This window comes from Lucilia sericata, unplaced genomic scaffold, assembly GCF_015586225.1.
Source record: "Lucilia sericata isolate MDLA Ls3-8-SP2 unplaced genomic scaffold, ASM1558622v1 Contig000055F_arrow, whole genome shotgun sequence".
NCBI lineage: Eukaryota > Metazoa > Arthropoda > Insecta > Diptera > Calliphoridae > Lucilia > Lucilia sericata.
This window is the reverse complement of record NW_023994091.1, coordinates 122,208-147,404: the sequence shown is the minus strand read 5'-3', so window position 1 is coordinate 147,404 and position 25,197 is coordinate 122,208. Positions and strand designations below refer to the sequence as shown.

The 25,197-nt window shown below is 33.4% G+C and overlaps 3 protein-coding genes across 3 annotated transcripts in view; 1 reads left to right on the top strand and 2 right to left on the bottom strand.

Annotated features, from left to right (window-relative positions):
- LOC119616064 (tRNA dimethylallyltransferase-like) overlaps window positions 1–25,197 on the top strand; it is a 73,858-nt gene that overhangs the window by 28,073 nt on the left and 20,588 nt on the right. Inside the window, exons 3-4 of the mRNA XM_037972211.1 lie at window positions 15,537–15,797; window positions 15,907–16,031. Of these exons, the coding sequence (XP_037828139.1) occupies window positions 15,537–15,797; window positions 15,907–16,031 (386 nt within the window). The remainder of the gene's footprint in view (window positions 1–15,536; window positions 15,798–15,906; window positions 16,032–25,197) is intronic.
- LOC119616066 lies at window positions 4,897–5,693 on the bottom strand. The gene has a single exon (XM_037972212.1). The coding sequence runs from the start codon at window positions 5,557–5,559 to the stop codon at window positions 4,930–4,932; it is 630 nt and encodes a 209-aa protein (XP_037828140.1). The 5' UTR covers window positions 5,560–5,693; the 3' UTR covers window positions 4,897–4,929.
- On the bottom strand, window positions 5,680–6,464 carry LOC119616067. Its single transcript, XM_037972213.1, has one exon. It carries the CDS (start codon window positions 6,343–6,345, stop codon window positions 5,755–5,757), a length of 591 nt encoding a protein of 196 aa, XP_037828141.1. The 5' UTR covers window positions 6,346–6,464; the 3' UTR covers window positions 5,680–5,754.

Sequence of the window (25,197 nt, the reverse complement as noted above, 5' to 3'; positions counted from 1 at the left end):
GTTATGGAACAATAATTGTCTTCCTTAGTTAATAATACAAGATTAATTATTAATAAAGAGGGTCTGGTATCTGTCTAACACATCATAGAGATTATTGACCAAAGTGTTGCCCACACCAAAAATTAAATAAATAGAAGCAAAGAGTAGGAGAAGGAAAAAGTAAAACAAAAATGTTTTGCATTATTTCGTTTTAAACAGGCCGATTACGTTTGATTGAAACTGTCTACAGTTGTTTTAAATTTTGTTTAAGTATTTTAAATGAGTTGATCATATACACAATCACTGAAAGTCTGCACAAGTTCAGGGTCAAAATCCAATGAAAAGTACATTTACTTCTTGTTAGTCTCCATTAGAAATGGTTATGGGGTTAATGCTTTGTCGATGGAAGTAGATAATTGTGAAATAATCGAAATATTGAAAGCATATTAATCCCCACACTGGGATAGAAATCCAATTTTTTGACCATAATGAGGGCAGTGAATCTAAATTATAAATATATATACCTTATATGAGATAAGGTGATCATTTACAAATGCGATTGACGTAGCGATCTATTGATGAAAATACTTGGATATGTTGGAAACATATACATAGGTCTCCAAAGAACCATTTCGATTTCAATGTTGTTCCAAAATTAGAACTTCCTTTGAGTGTTATTCAATATGAAATGCAATTGAGATTACATCCTTATCTTCTCTCGTGATCCTACCGTAACCATCCACAGTCGGTAATATGGAATCAAAGGTGCTATAACAGCATTACCAATACTGCAATCCAACTCTAAACTCTTTCCATCTATTCACATTCTCGCTAACCCTAATATTACATTGATCTGGTTCATAACACAGTTCTACATCTTTGTGTTGAATGAAATTCAATGAGATTTTATAGCATTGTGTAAAGCTTAGCTATTAGATCTGAAGAGAATCGGATAGAGGAAAGATGTATGATTAGAAACGAATCCTCCTTTGAAACGAATCAACCTGTGACACAACGACTTCTAAAAAGGTTATTAAAAGGAGGTTTAAGGCAATCGGCCTCTGTTCATCGTTAAGTTGTCAAATGAACTTTGATATAAGGTTAACTCCCCGATTTAATCGACTAACAATAGAATTCCGAATAATTTTTCAATTTATTTCGCAATACATTTGCAGTAAAGAGCTCCAGTTGAAATGATCTCGCATCTCTTTAACAGACATTTGAAAAGTAGTCCTACCAACCAAAAATTGAAGGATAGATTAAGAAGTCTGAAGACTTAGAAAGTGATAACAAGATTTTTAGTCCAAACAATCACAGATACGTCATCCGCATTTGCATATTTCAGAATCAATGACGAAATTTCATAAGTGAGGTGGTGAGTTGGATTCATCACTCTCTAATATATATAATAATTCCATTGGTATGGGCGAAATCGTTTCTCGTTGGCCTTTTGGACTTAGTTTTAAGTAATTTTAAAAGGTTCACGACATTTTTCTGAATGCCTAAGATGTGGAAATTGCTTTACGTAAAAACCTGCCTTGAAGGTCTTCATCTTCATTTCATCCAACACTCTCATTGAGAACCAACTCATTTACAACGCTTAGTCCAACAGGTATCCGTTGTCTCAGCAACAGCACCGAATTTATCCAGAATTGTGGACTTTACCCTGTATCAATCTTTGAACCAACATTCTTACCGTGAATTTGGGTGTAAACCACAGCTACCACATGAACACCGAAGATACCGCTCCAATAACCGTGACAATACAAAGTCCGATACTCTGCCCCGAGTACCAGATCATTCCAACGAAAGACGGAAGCTCATCACCAGTTTATATTCCCGGCAGAGTAGAGGTATTGGTAGCACTTCTTTCACAGGGATTGCAATATCACCAAGATGAGGGAAGATCATGAAGGTAACATGCCCCGTGGGAAAGCAAAATTTCGCCATTGAAATGTTAAGCCGTTAATATCTACTCATTTACAAAATGGATTTTAAACCTGCCATTAAGCTATTCTTCAAGTATTTTTAATGATCTTTGTTCATTCAAGAATCGTCTTCTTTCTATACTGGATCTCAAAATTCCATGAAAACTATAATATGCAATTAAAATTCATGATATTTCGAAAATACTACTGCCATCGATCACTTCCCTTCTGTACGCGTTTGCAATTCCTGTCGAAGTGGCTCAACAAACAGTGCAAAATAATACGTGATTTTAAAGCGAAAAAAAACAGAGAGCATGACTCATGAGTTTCTCAAAATAACAAAACAAAAATAAAAAATATTTATCTTTTTAAACTCCCGCTTAACCTTGGTTTCATTCAAAGAATTCGTTGGCTTTTCAAACAAAACGGTCAATAACATAAAAATCAACACCACACCGCTGCCGCTCACTCCAAAATGAGCATTTTTTGATACCCTTTTTTTGTGTGGATGTTTGTTTTTATTTTGTTCTCATATGTTTCCATACTCGGTTATGCCAGTCAGACGACGACGACAACAACTAAATAAACAAATCAGTCCTCTTCAAACTCCCCGCTAGTTGTGCGTCAATGGTTATGGAGGACTGAAATTAAGAGAAACATCATCATCATGGAAACAATAATACAAAAATGGATAAAAGCTCAACAAATCACCATAAAAATAACATTGTATTATCATATTTAACATGTTGAACTGATGAGGCTCAATGCAACAAATATTACCGAAAAAAAACTGTATCTTACAATTAATATAAATTAAACAGAAAGTTTAAAATATTTTCGAAAAAATCATTAAGATCATCTTAATGCACAAAAATATGTTGTTCTCTTAATATCCTCCATAAGTTTTCGGGATTTGTTTTTTTGTAAATTTTCGGTTGCAGGGCTGCAGTTGCTGTTGGCGTAACCCTAATCACAACTAATTGTTGATTTGTTTTGATGTCATGCCATTCATTTCTTTTTTGTTGATGTCATTCCATTTTGTTGTATGCATTTTTTTGGGGCTTTTTTCGGCTATAATGATCATTTAAAGCTCATAAAATTTAATATCATAACATGATTCGTGGTTCATTTCGGCTAATGATAATGTTTTCACAAATGGATTTGCTGTTAATCCTCTGTTTGAAGGCACACAAAAAGGAATGATCTTTTCTGATGTATGAAGCTGTCTCAATGAAAATATCATTTATTTTAAAAATCATCTTTGTTGTTTTTTCCTGTTAGATTTATGGAGATTGTTGAACTATAAGGTCCTTGAACTTAGCTTTTAAAATATCAATTTGTGGTAGAACTGAGTTGATATTATAAAGTTATTTCAGAACTTTTAAATTGAGTTATTTGCACAAAATTAGATCACTTTTACGTAATGGTCTTAATTATACTCGATTTGGGTTTCAGTTATACTTGTTCAGTGTTGGTTTGGAGCACAATCCAGACGTATTAAGCTTCCATATATCTAATGATTTTTGAAGTATTTGTCATAATGAATATAAAAAGAAGATAACTTATCTTCTCTACTGCTCCGCAGTGCCTCCGGAGGCATGTTACCTTGATGATCTTCCCACATCTTTGTGTTTTTGCAATACCTCTAGTCTGCCGGGTATATAAACCGGTGATAATCAAGTGGACCTTGGACTGATTTCAAATGGGTCGAAACTGAGAACCACATAATCTGGTACCACGGGAACCGATAGCCCCCAGGGCAGAGTTTTGGACTTTGCCTTGTCCCGGTTATTGGAGAGGTCCCTTCGGGGTGAAAATTGTCGCTCTAGAGAGAAAGAGCATGTTTGTTAAAAGACTGATACACGCTAAAGTCCATAATTTGGGATAAGCTGTTGTTGAGACAACATATACCCCTCAAAGGAATGACTGTGAGACTAAGCATAAGTTGGTGTCAAATTTATATAATATGGGATGGATGAAGGTCTATATGGACCTTACCCACCCGTATACCTAGAGTAAGTATGTCGTATGTTTTTCTCAATGAATGCGTTGGATGGATGAGAAGCTTGCTGGGTTGAGTGGTAATGGATGTAAGGTATCTTATATAAGTGATACCATTGAATTTCCCTTCCTTGTTCGGGTATGATCATATAAGATTTACAATGGGTGTTCTCTTTGAGTAAGAACAAGTCCTGGGCTGACTTTTATGCATTCGTTTTATGGTCTAAGGTTTACATCTCCAAGTGTTTTGCTGACTCAACGGAGACCATCCCATCTGTTTTTGCTTTTCGCAAGTTAAACAGCCGGAGATATTGAGTATTTGGGCATAGTGCTTGTTTATGGACCGGCAAACCATGTACCGGCGTCTAAGAAACACTAGGAGGCGGTGGTAAGTCATAAAATAATCTCACCCCGTGGATGAAAAGACCACCGTGAAATAAGGCCTATAAGTAATCTCTTATTAGGAAAGGCGTTTTGTGCTGATGCTGTTGATCTAAAGGTCTCTAAAACAATACTAGGCCATTAATGATAAGTCGTGGCCTCCCTCAATTTCTGTGAAATATTCACATTAACTGTCTGCTCAAGATATTGAATTCCCTAAAATATATAATTTTCGTCTTTTATTTTGCTCAGATTGCGACACTAATTGTTTGCTTCAGATTCTGGATGACTTGAAGTAGAAAATGTTCACTACTAAGTACAGATAATTTAGATTAAGTTGATGGAGTATCGGTAATAGTAGATTGAATGTAAATCCTAGTAGAACTTTTCTTATACCGTTCTCTAGGAAATACATGATAGGTTCTAACTTGCTGCCTTAATTATTCATTATCGGTATAGATAGTGATGAATAATAGTGTTGAATAATATATAATTAAACCGGATTGTGATGAATTCGAGCGATTTGAACCGAATAACTCAATATTTTATTTAATAAATAAATGGTAAATTTTGTAAGAATATATTATTTTATTGCAATTTTAGTAATTTAAACAGAATATTCCAAAACATGTACATTATTTCATGTCGCTACTTCAGCACCAGCGCTTAAAGCTGAAGGCATGAAAGCAAAGAATAAAGCATAACCTGCTAAACTAGAATTCTCCTCAGTTCCATTCAACATATATTCCATTACCATTGAACCCGAGTAGGAAAAAAATGCCGATAGAGCCATTAAGCCGGCGGGAAGATTATTTTCGTTTACCGCGAAAAATAATAGGGAAACAATATTCCCCAATACAGTTAGATCTTTTAAAATGGCAGTAGATTCACCCTCATCTCCTTCCGTAGCAAGGTATTTCAACGTCAAATCAAAGGCCAATGGTATAATAAATAAACCATGACCCAAGGCTAAAGCATTAGTCTGCTGAGAACTTCTATAGAGATCCATATTAGCCAAGGGTACCGTTATAATTTCCATACAACTGCTAGTTAGTTTCTTAACACGATTTCTACATTTTCCTTCAGAGCCTTCAGCGCCACAAGAACTATCGAAGAAACGGGTATAAATACCCGTACAACCATGACAAAATCCAACAGCACAGGCGGCAAAGGCAAATGGATGATCCACAGGATTTACCGCGAACATGGCGTAACCGGAGGTGCCTATTAGCAGACCATTGAAAACGGTATCCAAAATAGTATCTATCATTTTTGCAAGCAATTAAAGGAAATCAAACCAGGAATTTAGAAAAAAATTGCCGAAAATTAAATTTTTTATTAAATTTGTTTTTAGAATTTTTAAAATTTACAATTTTTATTTTGACTTTTTCTTCTAATTTCAAAACAATTTCGGATAATTAACTCATGGCTTCGTTTTTGATTTCAACAAACCCCTGTAAAGTTGTTAAGCTTTGGGGGTATTTGGCACTGTCACCGCTAATGTTGCGGTAAAATAAAATAAAACATAACTCATTATATAGTTAAGATCCACCAAATATCCATGACATCTTCCTCCTATGACCATGCCCGTATGGGCTGCCAAATATGAAAGAGCGACATAACCAAACATATAGTTATCCTCCATATACGAAAGATAAAGTAACGAAACAACATTCGCTAAATTGCTAACATGTTTAAGGGTTTGCGTGGCCGCATCATCACTTTCTTCGCCAAATAATTTGGCAATTAGATCCAGTATCAGTGGTATAATGAATAAGGCATGAACAAAAGCATATGGCTTGCCCATCATTTGAAAAATTTCAATGTTTACCATTGCCAGAGGCACAAAATCCAAAAGATCATCTACCACTCCCTTCACAATACCATCCGCTACTTCTTGACCTCCCACTAAACCAAATACACCATAGATAATGCCAACGGCACAGGCTGCAAAGGCGTAAGGATTTGTTTCCGGTGGCATGTTGTACGCAGCATAACTAGCCATTAAAGCCAAAGCATAAAAGGGTAATCTCTTTAAAAGCCATATCACTTCCATTATTTAGTTAGAGTAGATTTAGATCGTGGTTTATATAAAGTTAGATTGAAAATTGGTTTAATGGTTACAGATAATTTTGGGTTTTTTATTGTCTTTTGAAAATTTAATATTTTTATTAAAACAATTTGTCAAATTTTTATTTTGATAAATAGTTTATGTCAAAATGGAGTATCAGTAGTTTGAAATAATCTTATCATTTTTCAAGTTATTTTGTTCGAGCAAGTTTGGTGTGAAAATAGGTCTTACAATAAGAGAAGAAGAAGTAAAATTTACTTCATGGTAGTACTGAAAAAGATTTTTATAGACAATCATTTTAACATAGGCTTGCCATAGAAGATGATCTGGACTTCAGTTCCATTTCAATTATAGTTGAGTTCTAGTTCAGATCAAGTTCAGTTCTATTTCAGAAAATTTTCAGTTCTAGTTCTGTGCAAGTTCAGTTCTAGTTCTAGTTCAGTTTTAGTTCAGTTCTAGTTCAGTTCTAGTTCAGTTCTAGTTCAGTTCTAGTTCAGTTCTAGTTCAGTTCTAGTTCAGTTCTAGTTCTAGTTCAGTTCTAGTTCAGTTCTAGTTCAGTTCTAGTTTAGTTCTAGTTCAGTTCTAGTTCAGTTCTAGTTCAGTTCTAGTTCAGTTCTAGTTCAGTTCTAGTTCAGTTCTAGTTCAGTTCTAGTTCAGTTCTAGTTCAGTTCTAGTTCAGTTCTAGTTCAGTTCTAGTTCAGTTCTAGTTCAGTTCTAGTTCAGTTCTAGTTCAGTTCTAGTTCAGTTCTAGTTCAGTTCTAGTTCAGTTCTAGTTAGTTCTAGTTCAGTTCTAGTTCAGTTCTAGTTCAGTTCTAGTTCAGTTCTAGTTCAGTTCTAGTTTAGTTCTAGTTCAGTTCTAGTTCAGTTCTAGTTCAGTTCTAGTTCAGTTCTAGTTTAGTTCTAGTTCAGTTCTACTTCAGTTCTAGTTGAGTTTTAGTTGAGTTCTAGTTGAGTTCTAGATGAGTTCTAGTTCAGTTCTAGTTCAGTTCTAGTTCAGTTCTAGTTCAGTTCTAGTTCAGTTCTAGTTCAGTTCTAGTTCAGTTCTAGTTCAGTTCTAGTTCAGTTCTAGTTCAGTTCTAGTTCAGTTCTAGTTCAGTTCTAGTTCAGTTCTAGTTCTGTTCTGTTCTAGTTCTGTTCTAGTTCTGTTCTAGTTCAGTTCTAGTTCAGTTCTAGTTCTAGTTCAGTTCTAGTTCAGTTCTAGTTCAGTTCTAGTTCAGTTCTAGTTCAGTTCTAGTTCAGTTCTAGTTCAGTTCTAGTTCAGTTCTAGTTCAGTTCTAGTTCAGTTCTAGTTCAGTTCTAGTTCAGTTCTAGTTCAGTTCTAGTTCAGTTCTAGTTCAGTTCTAGTTCAATTCTATTTCAGTTCTAGTTCTATACTAGTTCAGTTTTGGTTCTAATTCCATGCTAGTTCAGTTCTTGTACTCATCTAGTTCCTTATTAAATTAACTTCACAACAAATTAAAAAAAAAAAAAAAAACAAATTCAAAACGAAATTTAACAAATATTTTTATTGATAATCCATTGCATGTATATTAAACCATTCCCAGCGACTCAAAAAATCATCATCGTAAATACCAATTAATGCAAAAATATATACAAAAATGTAACCAATTAATTTCATACATTTTCCCACATAAAAATAAGAGGCTTCCAAAAATATCCCACCACTGACAATCATTGTGGCCAGCCAAACGCACATAAACCAAATATTCAATTCACGCTTGGCCAGAGAACCAATCGATATGGAATGAATGATTATATTAAATTTTTTCAAATACATTAACACCTTCTCGTCCGCAACATAGGTAGTGCCGTCATCGAAGAGACGCGATAGAATATCCAAGCCAAAGGGTAGACAAAAAACATAACTTAAAAGTGGATATTGAGACGATAAACGATGTAGTTCCATATTGATGAAACCCAAGGGTAGATAATCATGAATAGATTCTATAACCGAGAGTAGAATATTTGTTTTGATAGTTGCTGGCTTTTCATCGGGATTCACAGATTTGTTTTCAAGGTGTGGTGAAATCATGAGATGTAGTATAGCATCGGTACAACCAATAGCAAAGGCAAAGAAACCATAAACGCACTGATCCACAGGGGTATAAATGGTGGCTAGACATGTTGTTCCAAACTGTATAATTCGTAGAATTTTGATAAAACAATTTTGTAAGAAAGTGTGCTGCATTTTTATATTAAAGAGTTAATTTTGTATAAAAATTGATATTTATCAATTTGTTTTGTTTAAAACAGATTTGCATTTTGAAAACAGAATTGTTATTATAGTCAGGGTTTAAATTTTAGTTAAAAATTTGAAACGGATAAGGAAGTAACATCACAAAGATTCTATTTAACAAAATTTTTAGAAACAATGTTTAGTTCTCTCGGGAATTACATGATTCACAAGTCCTATATAACCTAAGCTAATAAAAGAGTAAATAGTTTGTATAAATTTGAAACAACTTTTAAAAATCTTCTAATATATGTACATATACTTATAGATATTATAGTCTGAACATGTTTTATGGGTTTTCTTCCTAATAACTATTTTAATTATTTAAAAACTGTCATTTGTGTCCCTCCTTTTCTTGTAAGTATTTTTGGTATTTTATACCACAACTATGTATTAATAACATATTGTCACGTGTAATGTTTAATTTAATAACGACAGGTATTTTTCTTACTTAGCGTTTATGTTTAACCAACATTTTCGTTACGACATCTTACAACCACAGCCTGAAACCCAAGAAGCAGCAAAATTATTAGTAAAAACTACAAAAAATTAAAACCTAACTAGCCATATCACTCACCTAACGCTGCCTAACTTGAAATAAACTATAAATTGATACCAAGAAAACGAATGAGAGTTTGAAAAAAAAATGCTTAATAGCTATAATAACAACAGCAACTTCTATTAGTGACAACTTGTAAATGTCATAATAACTGTCAAAACTATATAAAAAAAGAAAAGGTACACATATTAATACACACACACACATTGGTATGAATATGTTTTAGATACACTCACATATTTTGATGTCAAATATAAATCAAATTCAATATAAATTAAACAAGACATAATAAAGTTTATACAACGATTTAAAAGATATTGGCATATACACATGTATGTATGTATTTCGTTGGACAGACAGACATAAAGACAGACTTAGTAGTAGTGACTTAATTATAGGCAACTATGTTTAACTAAATAGCAGGTTGGTATTAAATTAAAATTTCAAAATTTTGAAAGAGGGCTTTATATCGGGACTGGGAGGAAATTTGTACCGATCCTCATAAAATTTGCTGGATGAATCTACGTTTAACAAAAATGTATTTATCCTCAATACTTTTAAAGCGAAATTTAACTGATTTTCTCAAGGGGTCTTTGTATGAGAGAGTGAGGACCGATCATTACAAAATTCGGCAGGGTCATCAAGGCATGTGTAAAACATAGTTGTGCCGCTTTTTGTCGAGATGTGAGTATATTAAATATATGAGCACAAAAGCTCTGTTAGGGAGGTTTAGTTGTTTGGGGGACTATATGAAATAATGGACCGATCTTAATCATTTTAAAATAAGCTTAGTTCCTGGAACAATACACGATCATGTAGCAAATTTCATTAAATTATCTTCAAAATTGCGACCTGTAGTTTGGATACAAGGTCCAAGGTACATGGACGGACATACAGACGGATGGACATAGCTAAATCGACTCAGAAAACATTAATGTGCGTTACAAACATCAGCCCAAACATCCCACCAAAATGGTGTAGGATATACAAGTTACCAGTTTGTCCAGAATTTGAAAAGTAAGAATTAATGGTAGTTAGCACTACGCCGATTTCTGTAAAAGCCGATTCTGTAAAACATATTGCAATTCTACGATGACCAACTAGAAAGGAATTAAACCTGCATGAGGCCAAATTCGGTTAGATACTATCGTCTGAATGCACAAAGCAAAAGTCTGGTTTTCGGGGGTTAATAACTCTGCAAAAATTGGTGCTCCATCTGGTATGGTGGATCACCAGCACTCTTAACATCCAGAATAGCATTAATATCGCTTCAATAATCTAATGAACTGCTTTGTTAAACTTGGCTATAATATGATATTGGGTTTAACCATCCTTCTTTTTGGACTAGTGACGCTCCACCACTCGCTTCCGAATGACTTCAATGAAATGCCTGACGTCATTCCATGTATAATAGATTGCCAAGGAACTGCCTATTTAAGAATCTCATGTACCTCTTAGTCGATGCGTATTAATGTACTGATCACGAGAGAAATAAAAAATAATTTTTTTTAAAAGGGGTCTCAGTTCAGCAATTGAAAATTTTACAATTAGTTTTCCGGCAATCAGCTCAAAATTACGGAATTTTTGAGACCAGTTTTATAAAGATTGCAGAAATTTTGTTATATCAATTTAATCTATTTCAGTAAAGATCATCCACGAACTGTCAATCTCCCGACGTCTAAAAAGGCAAAAACCTATTTCAAAATGAGTTGTACTGAACTCTTCTGGTTCGATGCACCTGCCAAACCCTGTAATACCAAATTATGTGGTATTCTGATTAGACCTTAAGTCAAATGATGAGGAAATGGCTCCAAAAGTTTCTAGTTCCGACAAAACTAGTATCATTGGTAGCACCTCTATTGTTCTGAATTTCAATAACAGAAAGGTGAAGATAATTCATTTTATTCAACATGGTTGGTTTGGATATTAGTGAGGAAATGAGCAATGTTTTAGAATTATTTAACAACACTTCCCCAATCGAAACGCATGTATGATATGAATCGGCGCTAGTAGCCGAGTCACTCTTAGCTTTAATCGAATCTACTGCTACATAAACTTAGGATAGGTTGATAGGAGGATGTATAGTACATCAAATCCGAAGAAATACACCTAGGCCACTATCGGGCCTGTTGTGCGCTCCTCAGTAACTCAGTTTCCTGGACGTAATTCCTAAGAATTTTCCAATCAGTGTTAGTCAGGAGTCCTTTCCACATGCTCTACATTCGTCTGAATCCGCACGGCCAATTTTGTATAAATGTGCTCGTAATCCTGTGTGTCCACTCAGAATACGTACCATCATACTAACTTCAGACTTGCTCATTTTAAGGAGATTTCTCGTCTTGTTCTCATCAGGGTCACCACATAGGATCTTTGTGGTTCTACCCAGCGTTTCATTATTCCAAGAGGCCTTATGGGATTCTCTCACCCATATTTTTAATTCAGCTTTTGTTGCGTCGAATAGTTTGGCGTTCGTCAGGTTAACTGCCTCGAGCTCCTACCCTTTAAAGCTATTACATTCGCCCTTTCGTTACCGACTACTCCCGAGTGGGCTGGTATCCATATGATGTAAACCTTACCTCTGGGAGAGTATTCAGTTAAAGCTTTCTTACAATCCAATACAGTCTTAGATTTAGTTCTATTGCATGATATCACCCTAATTGCCTTCTAGCTATCGGTAAATATATTAAGCGCTGTGGGCGCCATATTTATTTTAATCCAATTTACGCATTCCGTTATTGCTCGTACTTCTGCCTGGAAGCTTGTGTTATGATTTGGTAAACGGTGGTATATTTCTGTTTCTGGGTCTTCAATATAGAACCCCAGCGCCACTTTGTCCCCCAATTTAGAGCCATCCGTGTAACAACGGATTCCTACTGGTATTTGCTCTAATGTTCCGCTTGACCAAGACATTCTATCTGGGATCAGCGTTTCAAAGTTTCCGACATATTCTGTGCCTGGTATACGATCAGGCATGTCCGATGATTGTGTATAACCTTCCAATGTGTCCAGTATACATTGATGACGTGTCCTATAACCGCTTTTGGCCTGTTCGCCTAAAGTAAAGAGCCGTTCGGCTGTAAGCGCCGCCTCATATCTTAAATATGTTTCAATGGGTGGAATATCTAGCAACGTGTCAAGAGCCTTGGTTGAAGTAGTACACATGGCACCACTTATACCCAAGCAGCATGTAGGGTGAACTCCCTGTAGTAGTTTGATATTGCACTTTTTGTCTAAAGCAGTCCACCAGATTATTAAAGCATAAGCTAGAATTGGTCTAATTACACTATTATAAAGCCAATTTTATATAGCTAGTAAGTTATTATAAATTAACAAACTTTGGAGCTGATGCCATTGTACATCGGTTAATATTATCCCATTCGAATACGGTTATTTTAATGAATATAAATAATTTTATTTATCATATCAAGTGACCATTAACTTTGTCACCCTTAGCTGTAGTTTTAAAAGTAAATGTTTGCTTCCACTAAATAAACTATATATGACTATATAGGCCTCTATTCACATTTTTAATACAAACTTGTCGTCTTGTATACTTAATTGTCCAAATAGATTTTGTAAATAAATTATAAGAAAATTAATTGAATACTCAAACGAAATATACAAACCAAAAAAAAAAAAAAAATACTTTAATTAAGAAATTTATATACAAATTATATGTTAGACTTTTTTTCTTATTCTTTCGTTCAAACGATTAACCATTAAATATGGAAAATTATGCTAAAATAAATGCGTGTACGCATTTTTTCCTAAGTCTTCTACAAAAATTTTGACTGATTTTAAATTGAGCAGAGCTGAGTTTCTGATTTGAAGGCGTTTTTTTCTTCTTTTGGTGTTTCTTGTCTTGTTTTAAATTAGACAAACGAACTGAAAATTTGAACCTGGTTGAAATATTTAATTTGATGATTGATTTCATGATGGTGTATTGATAAATTATTTATAAAGTGTTTGTATGTGTGTCTGCTTCTTTTTTTACATATTGGTCTGTGACAAAAAATTTCGATTTCATTGGCAGAATATAAAATTAACCCATTTTTGAGAATGAACATTTAGGCTGTTTTTTTAAGAAGTAAGAATTTTGTGGGTTTTATCCCAGCTAGCATTTTTTTGGAAATTTTTATCACATTTGAGTCATTTATGACTCTTTCGCACGATTATAATGTGCGCACATTTTCTGATCATAATAAATCGTATCCTATCTGCGACTCATTTAAAAGCCCTTCTTTTGATCGGTTCTGATTAATTTTTGAATTATATTAGAGTCATTTATGAGTTGTGGTCCTGGTCGTTTTAGAGTAATTTTCGAATCATATTTTTGTAAATTTTGAGTTCTTTCTGAGTCATTTTCTGATCCCAGATAGAATGTCTTGGCCAAGCGGAACACTAGAGCAAATACCAATTACATGGATGGCTCTAAATTGGGGGATAAAGTGGGTTTGGTGTTATATATTGAAGGACCAGAAACAGAAATATACCACCGTTTACCTAATCATAACACAAGCTTCCAGGCAGAAGTCCAAGCAAAAATGGAATTGACTTAGAATAAATATGGCGGCCACAGCCCTTAATATATTTACCGACAGCCAGAAGACAATTAGGGCGATATCAGGTGATAGAATTAAATCTAAGTCCGTACTGGATTGTAGGAAAGCTTTAAGCAAATACTCTCCTAGAGATAAAGTTTATATCATATGGGTTCTAGGGAGTAGACGGCAACGAAAGGGCGAATGTAATAGCTTTAAAGGGAAGGGAGCTCGAGGTAGTTAACCTGACAATCGCAAAACCATTCGTTACAACAAAAGCTGAATTAAAAATATGGGTGAGAGAGTCCCATAAGGGCTCTTGGAATAATGAAGAACCATAAAGATCCTATGAGGTGACCCTGATGAGAACAAGACGAGAAATCTCATCAAAATGGGCAAGTCTGAGGTTGGAATGATGGTATGTATTCTGAGTGGACACACAGGATTGCGAGCAAATCTGTACAAAATTGGAATCAGACAAATGTAGAGCATGTGGAAAGGACAGTAAAAACCCTGAAGCATTTTCTTTGCCACTGTCAGGCATTTGTCGAAGTTAGATCCAAGTATCTTGTAAGTGATGTTATTCCGGAAATAACATTCCTGACTAATACTGATTGGAAAATTCGCAGGAATTACGTCCAGGAAACTGATTTTCTGAACATTGAAAAATAATACATTCAGTGAACAATTTGTGGTCTAGGTGTATTTCTTCGGATTTGATGTAGTTATACATCCTCCTATCAACCTAACCTAACCTTCTGAGTCACTTTTATGTCTGTTAGAAAAAAATACAACAATACAGAAAACAGTTTTGGATCTTTCAAATGCTTAAAATATGATCATAAAATAAATTTAAAAACCATCATATTTTAAACACCAGGATGATCAATTTACGATTGCTGCACATTTTGTTCCAATTTTTTCAAATAATCAGTTTTTAATCATATATCAGGATCAATTTCGTATCATTTTTTAAACACTCAACTCAATTATTCACTTTTAGGTCATCAAATGGAGTCAAAAAAGACTCAGTCTACTAATCATACAACAATCTTCCAAATGCTTGCTGGGATATATGTATACTTTTGGGGAATATTTTTATAATAAAATAGTAATAAGGAAACTTTGCCTAATTTGAGTTGATTTGCTTTGAAATGGCAACAGTTCTCGAGAGAAGACAATTAATCAATCGCGAGATTTTAGTTCTGCAAACAAACTCTCTTTAGACTGAATTGTTGTGCGAAAAAGCTTTTTCAATCTCACTATATTCGACTGGGTATTACCTATTTAACATCAAGTTTATATTGTCAGGGGTTAAGCAAAGTTTGCCCATTTAAAATTTATTATTCAACTTGAAACTTTTTGATTTAGAATTAAAAAATTCCCTATTCCTAACAGCTTGTTCTATATTTCTAGTAATAATTTATTTTCTTATTAATGATCCGTTTAAGCTCATTTTCTATTCCAAAAAATTAAAGAATTGATTTACAATTTATTCAAAATTTGCTTAATTAATATTAATATTTAGTTTTTTTTTTTTGTTAACAAATATTAAATATGTTTTACATGAACAACATATTTAACAAAAAAATTGAATATATGCCTAAATACGTGTTCTGCATTTTTAATCCGAATACAAGCGTCTCATAAATTACCCGAACTAGTGGCCATTTAAATGGCCAAAACCCAAAAATGAAAAAAAAAATCGTTAAAACTTCCTGTGTTCCAATACAACCTTTAAAAACGTGCTAAAAATGTTTAATTAAATATTTAATATTAAAACAATTTTTTTTAATAATTAACAATGGCCCTAGAAACCTTAACTTACAAAAAAAAAATTTAGCTAGAAAACCTGTTAGCCCAAGCCAAAAGCCCTATAGTAGTGGGTGGCACTAACTATTATATAGAATCTTTATTATGGGATATCCTAGTAAGTCCCACAGATACCAGCAGTAATGAAGACTTAAGTAAGTTGCCAGCATTAACAACAACAACAACAACAACACCAACTTCTCTAGCTGATAAAGCAAAAACCACTAGTGACAATATTAATGACAATGATGCTGATGACATTGTTGCCACAGTGTCTGGGAATGTGGAAAATGTATGTATTTTTATTTAAGTTTTATTTTATTAAAGAACCAAAAAAATTTCCACTCTCTTATCATGTTTGGTTTTTTTAAGTTTTACAAATATTTCCTTTATTATTTTAGTCGTCATTTATAGCTGGTGAAAAAATGTTAACAATGTCATCGGAATTGTTGCACAACCATTTAAGGAATATTGATCCAGAAACTGCAAATCGTATACATCCAAATAATAAACGTAAAATAATGAGGTGAGTGAAACATTTTTCTTTATACATATATATTTAAACACTACCACAGTGGTTGGCATAAGGAGTATAAGTATATTGGAAGAAACAAAACACTGATTTTTTTGTAAACTAAAATACTCATGTTTTTAAATTTAGTTTTAAATCTATATATAGAAAGGGAAGCGTTACTGACTGACTGATTCATCATCGCACAGCCCAAACGGCTGAACCTAAATAAATTTTTTGTAAATATTTTGAATATATCTCCCAAAATTAGGGGACACCTGTTTCGTACTTTTTTAAAATTCAGTGCTTTTTGGTACTTTTTTAGCACATTAAGAAATTTTTTCGATTTATTGAAGTATTAATTTTAAATTACGGACTAACTCTGTAATATTTGTAGAAACAAAATTTTAGCTATTTCACTGGGGAAAAAGTACCAAAAAGGGAAAAAACGGGAAATTTAATTTTATTCAAACTCATTGAGTCAATTTTTATAAAATTTGAAAAAGTAGTTTATTTACAAATGAATGCAGATTTCAATCGTTTGAGTTTTATCTGTGATATAGAGATTTAAATACGGAAAGGGGAAAAATTGTACTATTTTTATTAGTACTTTCCACTAAGGTAGAATTTATTCCACTTTTCGCACTTTTTCTTTCTTCAAATGATACTCTTTGTATGTTCTATAATATGAATTCAAAACTCATGATTGTTAAACATACACGGCCCTCATTGAATAAGATTCTTAAAGAGAGAACTTTTTAGTACTTTTTATCTCAAAAATGGTACTTTTTGAATTTTCTAAAATATTCAACCTAGGAACATAAATTTTAACATACATGGTCTTGACTGAGTAATATTCTGTAAGTGGGAACTCTTTGGTACTTTTCCATTCTTCAAATGGTACCTTTTGGATTCTCTATAATGGTTAACCGAACACATGACACACGGTCCTTATTAAATGAGAATTTATTGAGGCAGATTTTTGTACTTTTTTGTTTCTCCGATGGTACTTTTTGATATTTTTACCATATTGAACATAGGTTAGGTTTTTGATTAAATGAGAATCTATAATAGGTATTTTATAGTACTTTCTTCAAATAGTACTTTCGAAATTTTCTATAATGTAGAAGTTAAACGAATGAGAACAAAAATACAAGCTTCTTACTGAATGCGAATTTATTCACGTGATATTGAACGTAAAAAACTGAAACATTAAACAAATTTTTAATCAATTTTAATTTTCTATAAAAGTAAACAAAATTTTGTATGTATTTAATTTTGGTTAGGGTAGCGAAGCACCCAGAGTATGCTAGTGTTAACATATAATTATTATGGATTTCATTCGGACCCTGTTGTCGGCAATGGCCGGCCAATGATTTAAGTTGTTTTTTAATACTCTGTTATAAGTTAAATTATCTTTGAAGTTTTGTAGTCCCGGGAGATTTGTTTCTCTTATCTAAATCTGAAATGTTTTGTAGAAATTTTTGCTACCAAATATCTTTAAGATAATAAATAGTTTTATTTAAATACTTTTAAGTTCTTATTCTAATATACATTATTTTTTAAGTTCTTATTACAATATACATTATTAACAAGTGTTGAGGCATGTAATAAATGTCAGAGTTTCTCAAACAGTTTATAAGAGGCTTCGTCTGGGCACTGCTTTAGTTGTGTTAACGTGAATATTTTAGTTTTCATCGGCAATTGTTTGGACTCAACTGATCTCAATAAGAGTAGTATTCATTACTTCGTTGTACATAGTTTTTCAAGCTCTTCATGATGTCAATGAGCTTTATGTGAGTGTTCAAGTGAATGTTTTGGTTTTCGTTGTTGCACTGATCTCACTGATCTGATATTCATTAATTTGTCCTACTTATGCATGTGATAGAGCTTCATCATAGCTTTTCATGCTCTTCATGATGTCAATGAGCTTTACGTGAGTAGCTGGCGGTTAGCCCTATTCTACCGTAATACTTTTTCAATCACTAAGTAAGCTAGAATCGTATCACCACCGCTCCTATGTGACTTGCAAAGAACGCAGACATGACAAGCAATTTGCTCCAGTACTCGAGCTATCTAAGTCTTGTCATAGTAGTGCCGAGACAAATCTTGATGTCTTGTAAAAAACACACTGGTTGCAAATTTTTGTACATTTCGATTGTCGATCTATATACAAACGCTCCAGTACTTGACCGACTTAATCGCCATAGCAGTCCCATTGCAGAATGAAATCTTGATTTCTTGCAAAAAACACGTTGGTTGCAAATTTTTGTACATGTCGGTTGCCGATCTATACACAAACACTTTGCTACAGTACTTGACCTACTTAATCTCCGGCCATAACAGTCCCGTTGCAGAATGACAGATAAACTCGAACCTAATCTCGATGTATACCTCAACAGGATGAATCAAATACTAGTTAAGAACATCCGACGAGTCACAACTTCATCAGAAGTGATTCACCCTTATGTTGTCATGAGAAGATAGCATTAATCCCATCTCTTAAAGTTTCGCAACAACACGACTGAAAGAGTACTATTGTTTCGGCAACAACGTCTAGAGGCAGACATATTTCGTTGACCGATGTTACAATATGACTACTATTGAGAAGGCAACAGTACCAAAGATTTTCCAGAAAATTATATCAGTACAAACCACTTTTATTCCGAAGTAGAAGGTACTCTTCACATCTTATATCAGTTCTATTTTTTTTGCATAAAGGTCCCAAGGTTGGGTTAGGGTTAGGTTGATAGGAGGATGTATACTACATCAAATCCAAAGAATACACCGGGCCTGTTGTGCGCTCCTTATCATGAAAAAAATGTTCACTTGGATCTTGCATCTAACTTCGACGAATGCCTGGTAGTGGCAAAGAAAGTGCTTCAGAGTTTCACTGTCCTCACCACATGCTCTACAATCGTCTGAATCCGCACGTCCAATTTTGTATAGACATACTAACTTCAGACTTGCTCATTTTGAGGAGATTTTTCGTTTTTTTCATCACGGTCACCCATAGGATCTTCGTGGTTCTACCCACCGTTTCATTATTTAGAGAGGCCTTATGAGATTCTCTCACCCATATTTTTAGTTCAGCTTTTGTTGCGTCAAATGGTTTTGCGTTTGTCAGGTTAACTGCCTCGAGCTCCTTTCCCTTTAAAGCTATTACATTCGCCCTTTCGTTACCGACTACTCCCGAGTGGGCTGGTACCCATATGATGTGAACCTTACCTCTGGGAAAGTATTCAGTTAAAGCTTTCTTACTATCCAATACGGTCTTAGATTTCGTTCTATCACCTGATATCGACCTAATTACCTTCTGGCTATTGGTAAATATATTAAGCGCTGTGGACGCCATATTTATTCTAATCCAATTTACGCATTCCGTTATTGCTCGGACTTCTGCCTGGAAGTTTGTGTTATGATTTGGTAAACGGTGGTATATTTCTGTTTCTGGGTCTTCAATATAGAATCCCAGCCCCACTTTGTCCCCCAATTTAGAGCCATCCATGTAACAATGGACTGCTCTAATGTTTCGCTTGACCAAGACATTCTATCTGGTATCAGCGTTTTAAAGTTTCCGAAATATTCTGTGGCTGGTATGCATAAAGTAAAGAGCCGTTCGGCTGTAAGCGCCGACTCATATCCTAAATATGTTTCAATCGGTGGAATATCTAGCAACGTTTCCAGAGCCTTGGTTGAAGTAGTACACATGGCACCACTTATAACCAAGCAGCAGGTACGCTGAACTTCCTGTAGTAGTTTGATATTGCACTTTTTGTCTAAAGCAGTCCACCAGATTATTGAAGCATAAGCTAGAATTGGTCTAATTACACTTTTATAAAGCCAATTTGTCATAGTAGTACTAAGACCCTATTTCAGGCCTATAGTTCTACTACATATCGCCCAGCACCGATGTGCCTTGTTGATCCTATCCTTTATGTGGTATCTTCACCTTAATTTCCTATCAAGGATTACACCTAAGTACTTAACTTTGTCTGTCACTGGTATCTTCTTGCCCATGAAGAAAGGTTCAGTATACGTAGAACATTTTGTCTTTCTTTTGAAAAGACAGATTTCCGTTTTTGACGGGTTAATATTGAGGCCCCTCTGTTGAGCCCAGCTCATGGTCGTATTCAGAGCCTCCTCAGCTCTTCTACAGAAGTAATTTGGATTCCAAAGTACAAACCACTTTTATCGCGAAGTAGAAAGTACATTTCACATCTTTTAGCTAAAATTACCTTTCTGCGATTTAGGTTTCAATCGCAGTAACTACATAAATCATGGAGGGACTTCAGCTCATAATCAGCACAGTGCACAGATTCCCTTTGTATCACATAATGTGGATCTCTATACAGAACCCTAGTGAAAGGACTCAAGAAATTACTTCGAGGAGTGTGAAGACTTCTACAGTTTTTAGCTTTTCCATAAAACTATAGATAGTGGTAACACCTTTATATAACTAGATTAAAAAATCGCCAAGTTGGTGTCGGTTCCCTAAGCTAACATGCCTCGAACTGTAAAACTTCAGTCTTTTCCTAGATTCAGTATTTTCTCTATATTATCGTTAGACTTCTCCTATTTCGCCTTTTGTTTTTCCATTCTACAGTTTAGAGTCTGTAATGAATTAGTTCTTTTTATCGATCTTATAACGATTTTAATTAACCCTTATAACTGAAGAGTATTGTCTTTCGAATGAATGAAGTCTTGTGCAGTCTTATTCGCCAATTCTGACTAAGTAATTTGGACAAAGAGACTATCAAATTTAATAATCCTGGAAAAACCTCTGAGTCGATCATAATTCGATCACATGAACTTCGCCGTTGTACAATAGGTTGTATAAACATTTAACTATTTGGATATATAACATTAAAAGTCTGCTACTTCAGCTCAACTATACATACATACATATGTATGTATACGTGCAGTTTAAAATTTTGCAAGGCATCATCTTTAAAGTCAGGTACTTAATCAAAAGCAAATGGTCACTCACGATTGAATTACGTCTGGCTACTTTAATAGACAAGACAGGGGAGAAAAATACTTAAATATGTCAGGATGACATGATACAACCAGAGGAGCATAATTGCAATCAAACTTCCGTATCTTTCCGTTTTTGTTTTCATTTCTTTTTTTTACAATATATTTCCTGCTTTGTAACAATTCAGATAAGAACAATAAATTTTACAAATAAATTCAGTTTAGTTACATAGAAATTGTAAGAAATATAAATTAATATTTTATACTTGTTCATACATATATATTTTAATCAAAAGCAACAACATATGAAGAAAACTAAAGTTAGTTTAGAAAACTTTTTTTTAATACAATCAGACTCTGACAACCAAAGTGGCAAGTTGGAATAGACTAAAAATGGTTTTGGTTTGGATATGGCGTGTCAGAACTTTTTGCACGACTGATTATCACCATCACCATCGCCATCATCATCTTCACATTACATATTTTAAGATAGTTTTGTTGCTATTACTGCTGTTGTTGTTGTTGCTGGAACGAATAGTCGTCTATGCATTGCAAATATAATTAATGTAAGATCAGAATTAAAAAAAAAAATATATATATAAAATAATAAGTTGTAGGGAATCACAGAATAAGGGGTCAGACAATTAAATGCAACAAAAAATATGTTAAAGTACGAGCAAAATATTAATAATTAACTAGAATCATCAGCCTCATCTTAACTGAAAAAAATTAAATAAATAAAAAGAAGTTTTTTTGTACTTATACATATATGTACATACATACATATATACATATGTATATAGCTTCTTTTACTGTTTGAAAAAGTTGAAACTAACTCCATTAGTTGGTAAATGAAATTTCTGAAAAGAAATCAAATATTTTATATAAGTTTTAAACAATAGTGGCAGATAGAAAGCCAAAGTCCATTTTAGAAAAATTACTTAATTTAAAATATATATGTAACCACAAATAAAGGGCTTAGTAGTTATAAGACCACAATTTTTTTTTTTTTTTAAATTTTAATTATTAAATTCAATAACTCTTGGCACCAAGAGCCCAGTTTATGCAAATCAATATCGATATCAATGAACATTTTTCTTAACGATAAGTGATCTTTAGTTGAATAAATTGAATTCGAGGATTTGGTTTGTAATAGATACTGTAGACTAGACAATTCTGGTGAAGCCTATAGGCTAGAAAATTCTAGTCCAGACTATGGACTAGACTATTGTATATATTGAAAAGAACTATATACAAGACTATAGACTGAAGTATAGATTAGGCTCTACACTGGACTATAGCTTAGAGTATAGAAAATAATTTAGTTCAGGTTATAGACTAGAATATTTTCAATATTATAAATCATACTATGTTCCAATATACGCACTATAATCAATGTCATAATATAGACCACTGTAAACAAGACTGGAAAATATATTATAGTCCAGGGCATAAAATAGACTATAGTTCAGATTATGAACTAGACTACCGACCATACTGTAGACTGCACTATAGTCCAGAGTATAGATATATTTAGTCTATATTATGGGAAAACTTTAGTCTAGACTATAGACTTAACTATAACTTAACTTAACTATATATTAAAGACTATAGAATAGACTATGGTTTAGACTATATACTGTACTTTAGTTTAGACAAGTTTAATCTATGGACAAGATTATAGTCCAGAGTATAGGTGAGATGTGAGATGATGTTTCGAATATGAACTTGGCTATAGTCAGTCTCTGGACTAACAATAAGAAACTGTACACAGCTTAAGGCGAAAATAATTATAAAGTAGACTAAGAACAAGATTATGAACTAGACTGCAGTCCAGTCTATAAACTGTACTACAGTCCAGTCTATAACTGTACCTAGTCTGGACTATAAATATGCTTTAGTTAGTTAGTTAGTTAATTAGTTAGTTAGTTAGTTAGTTAGTTAGTTAGTTAGTTAGTTAGTTAGTTAGTTAGTTAGTTAGTTAGTTAGTTAGTTAGTTAGTTAGTTAGTTAGTTAGTTAGTTAGTTAGTTAGTTAGTTACTTAGTTAGTTAGTTTGTTAGTTAGTTAGTTAGTTAGTTAGTTAGTTAGTTAGTTAGTTAGTTAGTTAGTTAGTTAGTTAGTTGGTTAGTTAGTTAGTTAGTTAGTTAGTTAGTTAGTTAGTTAGTTATTTAGTTAGTTAGTTAGTTAGTTAGATAGTTAGTTAGTTAGTTAGTTAGTTAGTTAGTTAGTTAGTTAGTTAGTTAGTTAGTTAGTTAGTTAGTTAGTTAGTTAGTTAGTTAGTTAGTTAGTTAGTTAGTTAGTTAGTTAGTTAGTTAGTTAGTTAGTTAGTTAGTTAGTTAGTTAGTTCGTTCGTTCGTTCGTTCGTTCGTTTCGTTCGTTCGTTTTCGTTCGTTCGTCGTTCGTTCGTTCTTCGTTCGTTCGTTCGTTCGTTCGTTCGTTTTCGTTCGTTCGTTCGTTCGTTCGTTCGTTCGTTCGTTCGTTCGTTTTCGTTCTGTTCGTTTTCGTTTTCGTTTCGTTTCGTTTCGTTCGTTCGTTCTTCGTTCGTTCTTCGTTCGTTCGTTCGTTCGTTCGTTCTTTCGTTTCGTTTTTCGTTCGTTCGTTCGTTCGTTCGTTCGTTCGTTCGTTTCGTTTTCGTTCGTTCGTTTTCGTTTTTTTCGTTCGTTCGTTTTCGTTTCGTTCTTCGTTCGTTCGTTCGTTCGTTTTTCGTTCGTTCGTTCGTTCGTTCGTTCTTTTCGTCGTTCGTTCGTTCGTTCGTTCGTTTCGTTCGTTTTCGTTCGTTTCGTTTTTTTTCGTTCGTTCGTTCGTTGTTCGTTCGTTCGTTCGTTCGTCTTCGTTCGTTCGTTCGTTAGTTAGTTAGTTAGTTAGTTAGTTAGTTAGTTAGTTAGTTAGTTAGTAGTTAGTTAGTTAGTTAGTTAGTTAGTTAGTTAGTTAGTTAGTTAGTAGTTAGTAGTTAGTTAGTTAGTAGTTAGTTAGTTAGTTAGTTAGTTAGTTAGTTTAGTTAGTTAGTTAGTTATGTTAAGTTAGTTAGTTAGTTATTAATCCATACTGTTGTAAGGTGTCCATTGTGCGCTCCGCCACCTTAGATGGAATCGAACCCACGCGCAAAATGGAACACCAACTAACTTACCGGAGGTCACGCAACTTAATTTGTCTTCAGTTCAGACTAGTTTTCCGGAAAGCTTTTAATTTCAAATCAATTATGCGTCGAAACAGTTCTACATTTAGTACTTCAATCGCATGCTGCAGCTTTAGGTATATTATATAGTTCAGGGATTATTTCTTGTGGTTTGCTGTATATCTATATTTGCTTATTACTTAATACCATAATGTAATTAATTTAGAATTTAATTGTTAGATTAAATTATTTAATGTTAATTATTAGCACAAGGTGTTAATAATTTGTTCTCCTATTTTAAAAGTTTCTTTTTAGAATTACATAACTGATTACACTCCGGTACTCAGAATTCCGATTATGTGTTAAAATTTAATTTTAAATGTCCATAAATCATACAAACAACGGAGGTTAAGACAACGATTAATATATACATGAGAATAAATTTGTCTTATTTCATTAATAGGGACTAATGATCTTTATCAGATCTATTACATAACAACGAGAGTTATTTTGTTGTAACTATACTTATCGATTAAATAAACCTTTAATCCTGTTCTATCCCCGTTGGAGCATAAAATCACTTCAAATAATAATAATAAACAGATACACTTTAGCACTCGATGACAAATCATATTTGATTCTCTAAAGTCTTTCCTGTTTAAACGCCAATTAAAGTGAATTTCTCCAAGTATTCGTTTTAACTAGTGTCTGTCTAGTCGGTCAATTAATAAGGCGAAAAAAAGTTTCCCCCTTTTTTTAAATTGTTAAGTATTTTATTTAAACAAATGCTTATTAATTGGAAGCGGATTAAAGTAGAAGGAAATAATAGTCATAAATCAACACCGCTTTCAAGGTATTAAGCAATATTCTTCTTTTTTCTACAATAATAATAAAATGTTACTTTTAAATTAAAATAAAAATGAAGAAGCAAAAACTAGGCAACCATAAGAAATGCAACCAAGTGAAAATTTATTAAAAGGCGAAGGAAAAAAAAACAGTCAGAACAATTTTACATACACACAAACAACTGGAATAAATTCACCATAAATAAAATTTGTTCAAGTGCTAATGATTATCATGATTTTCCT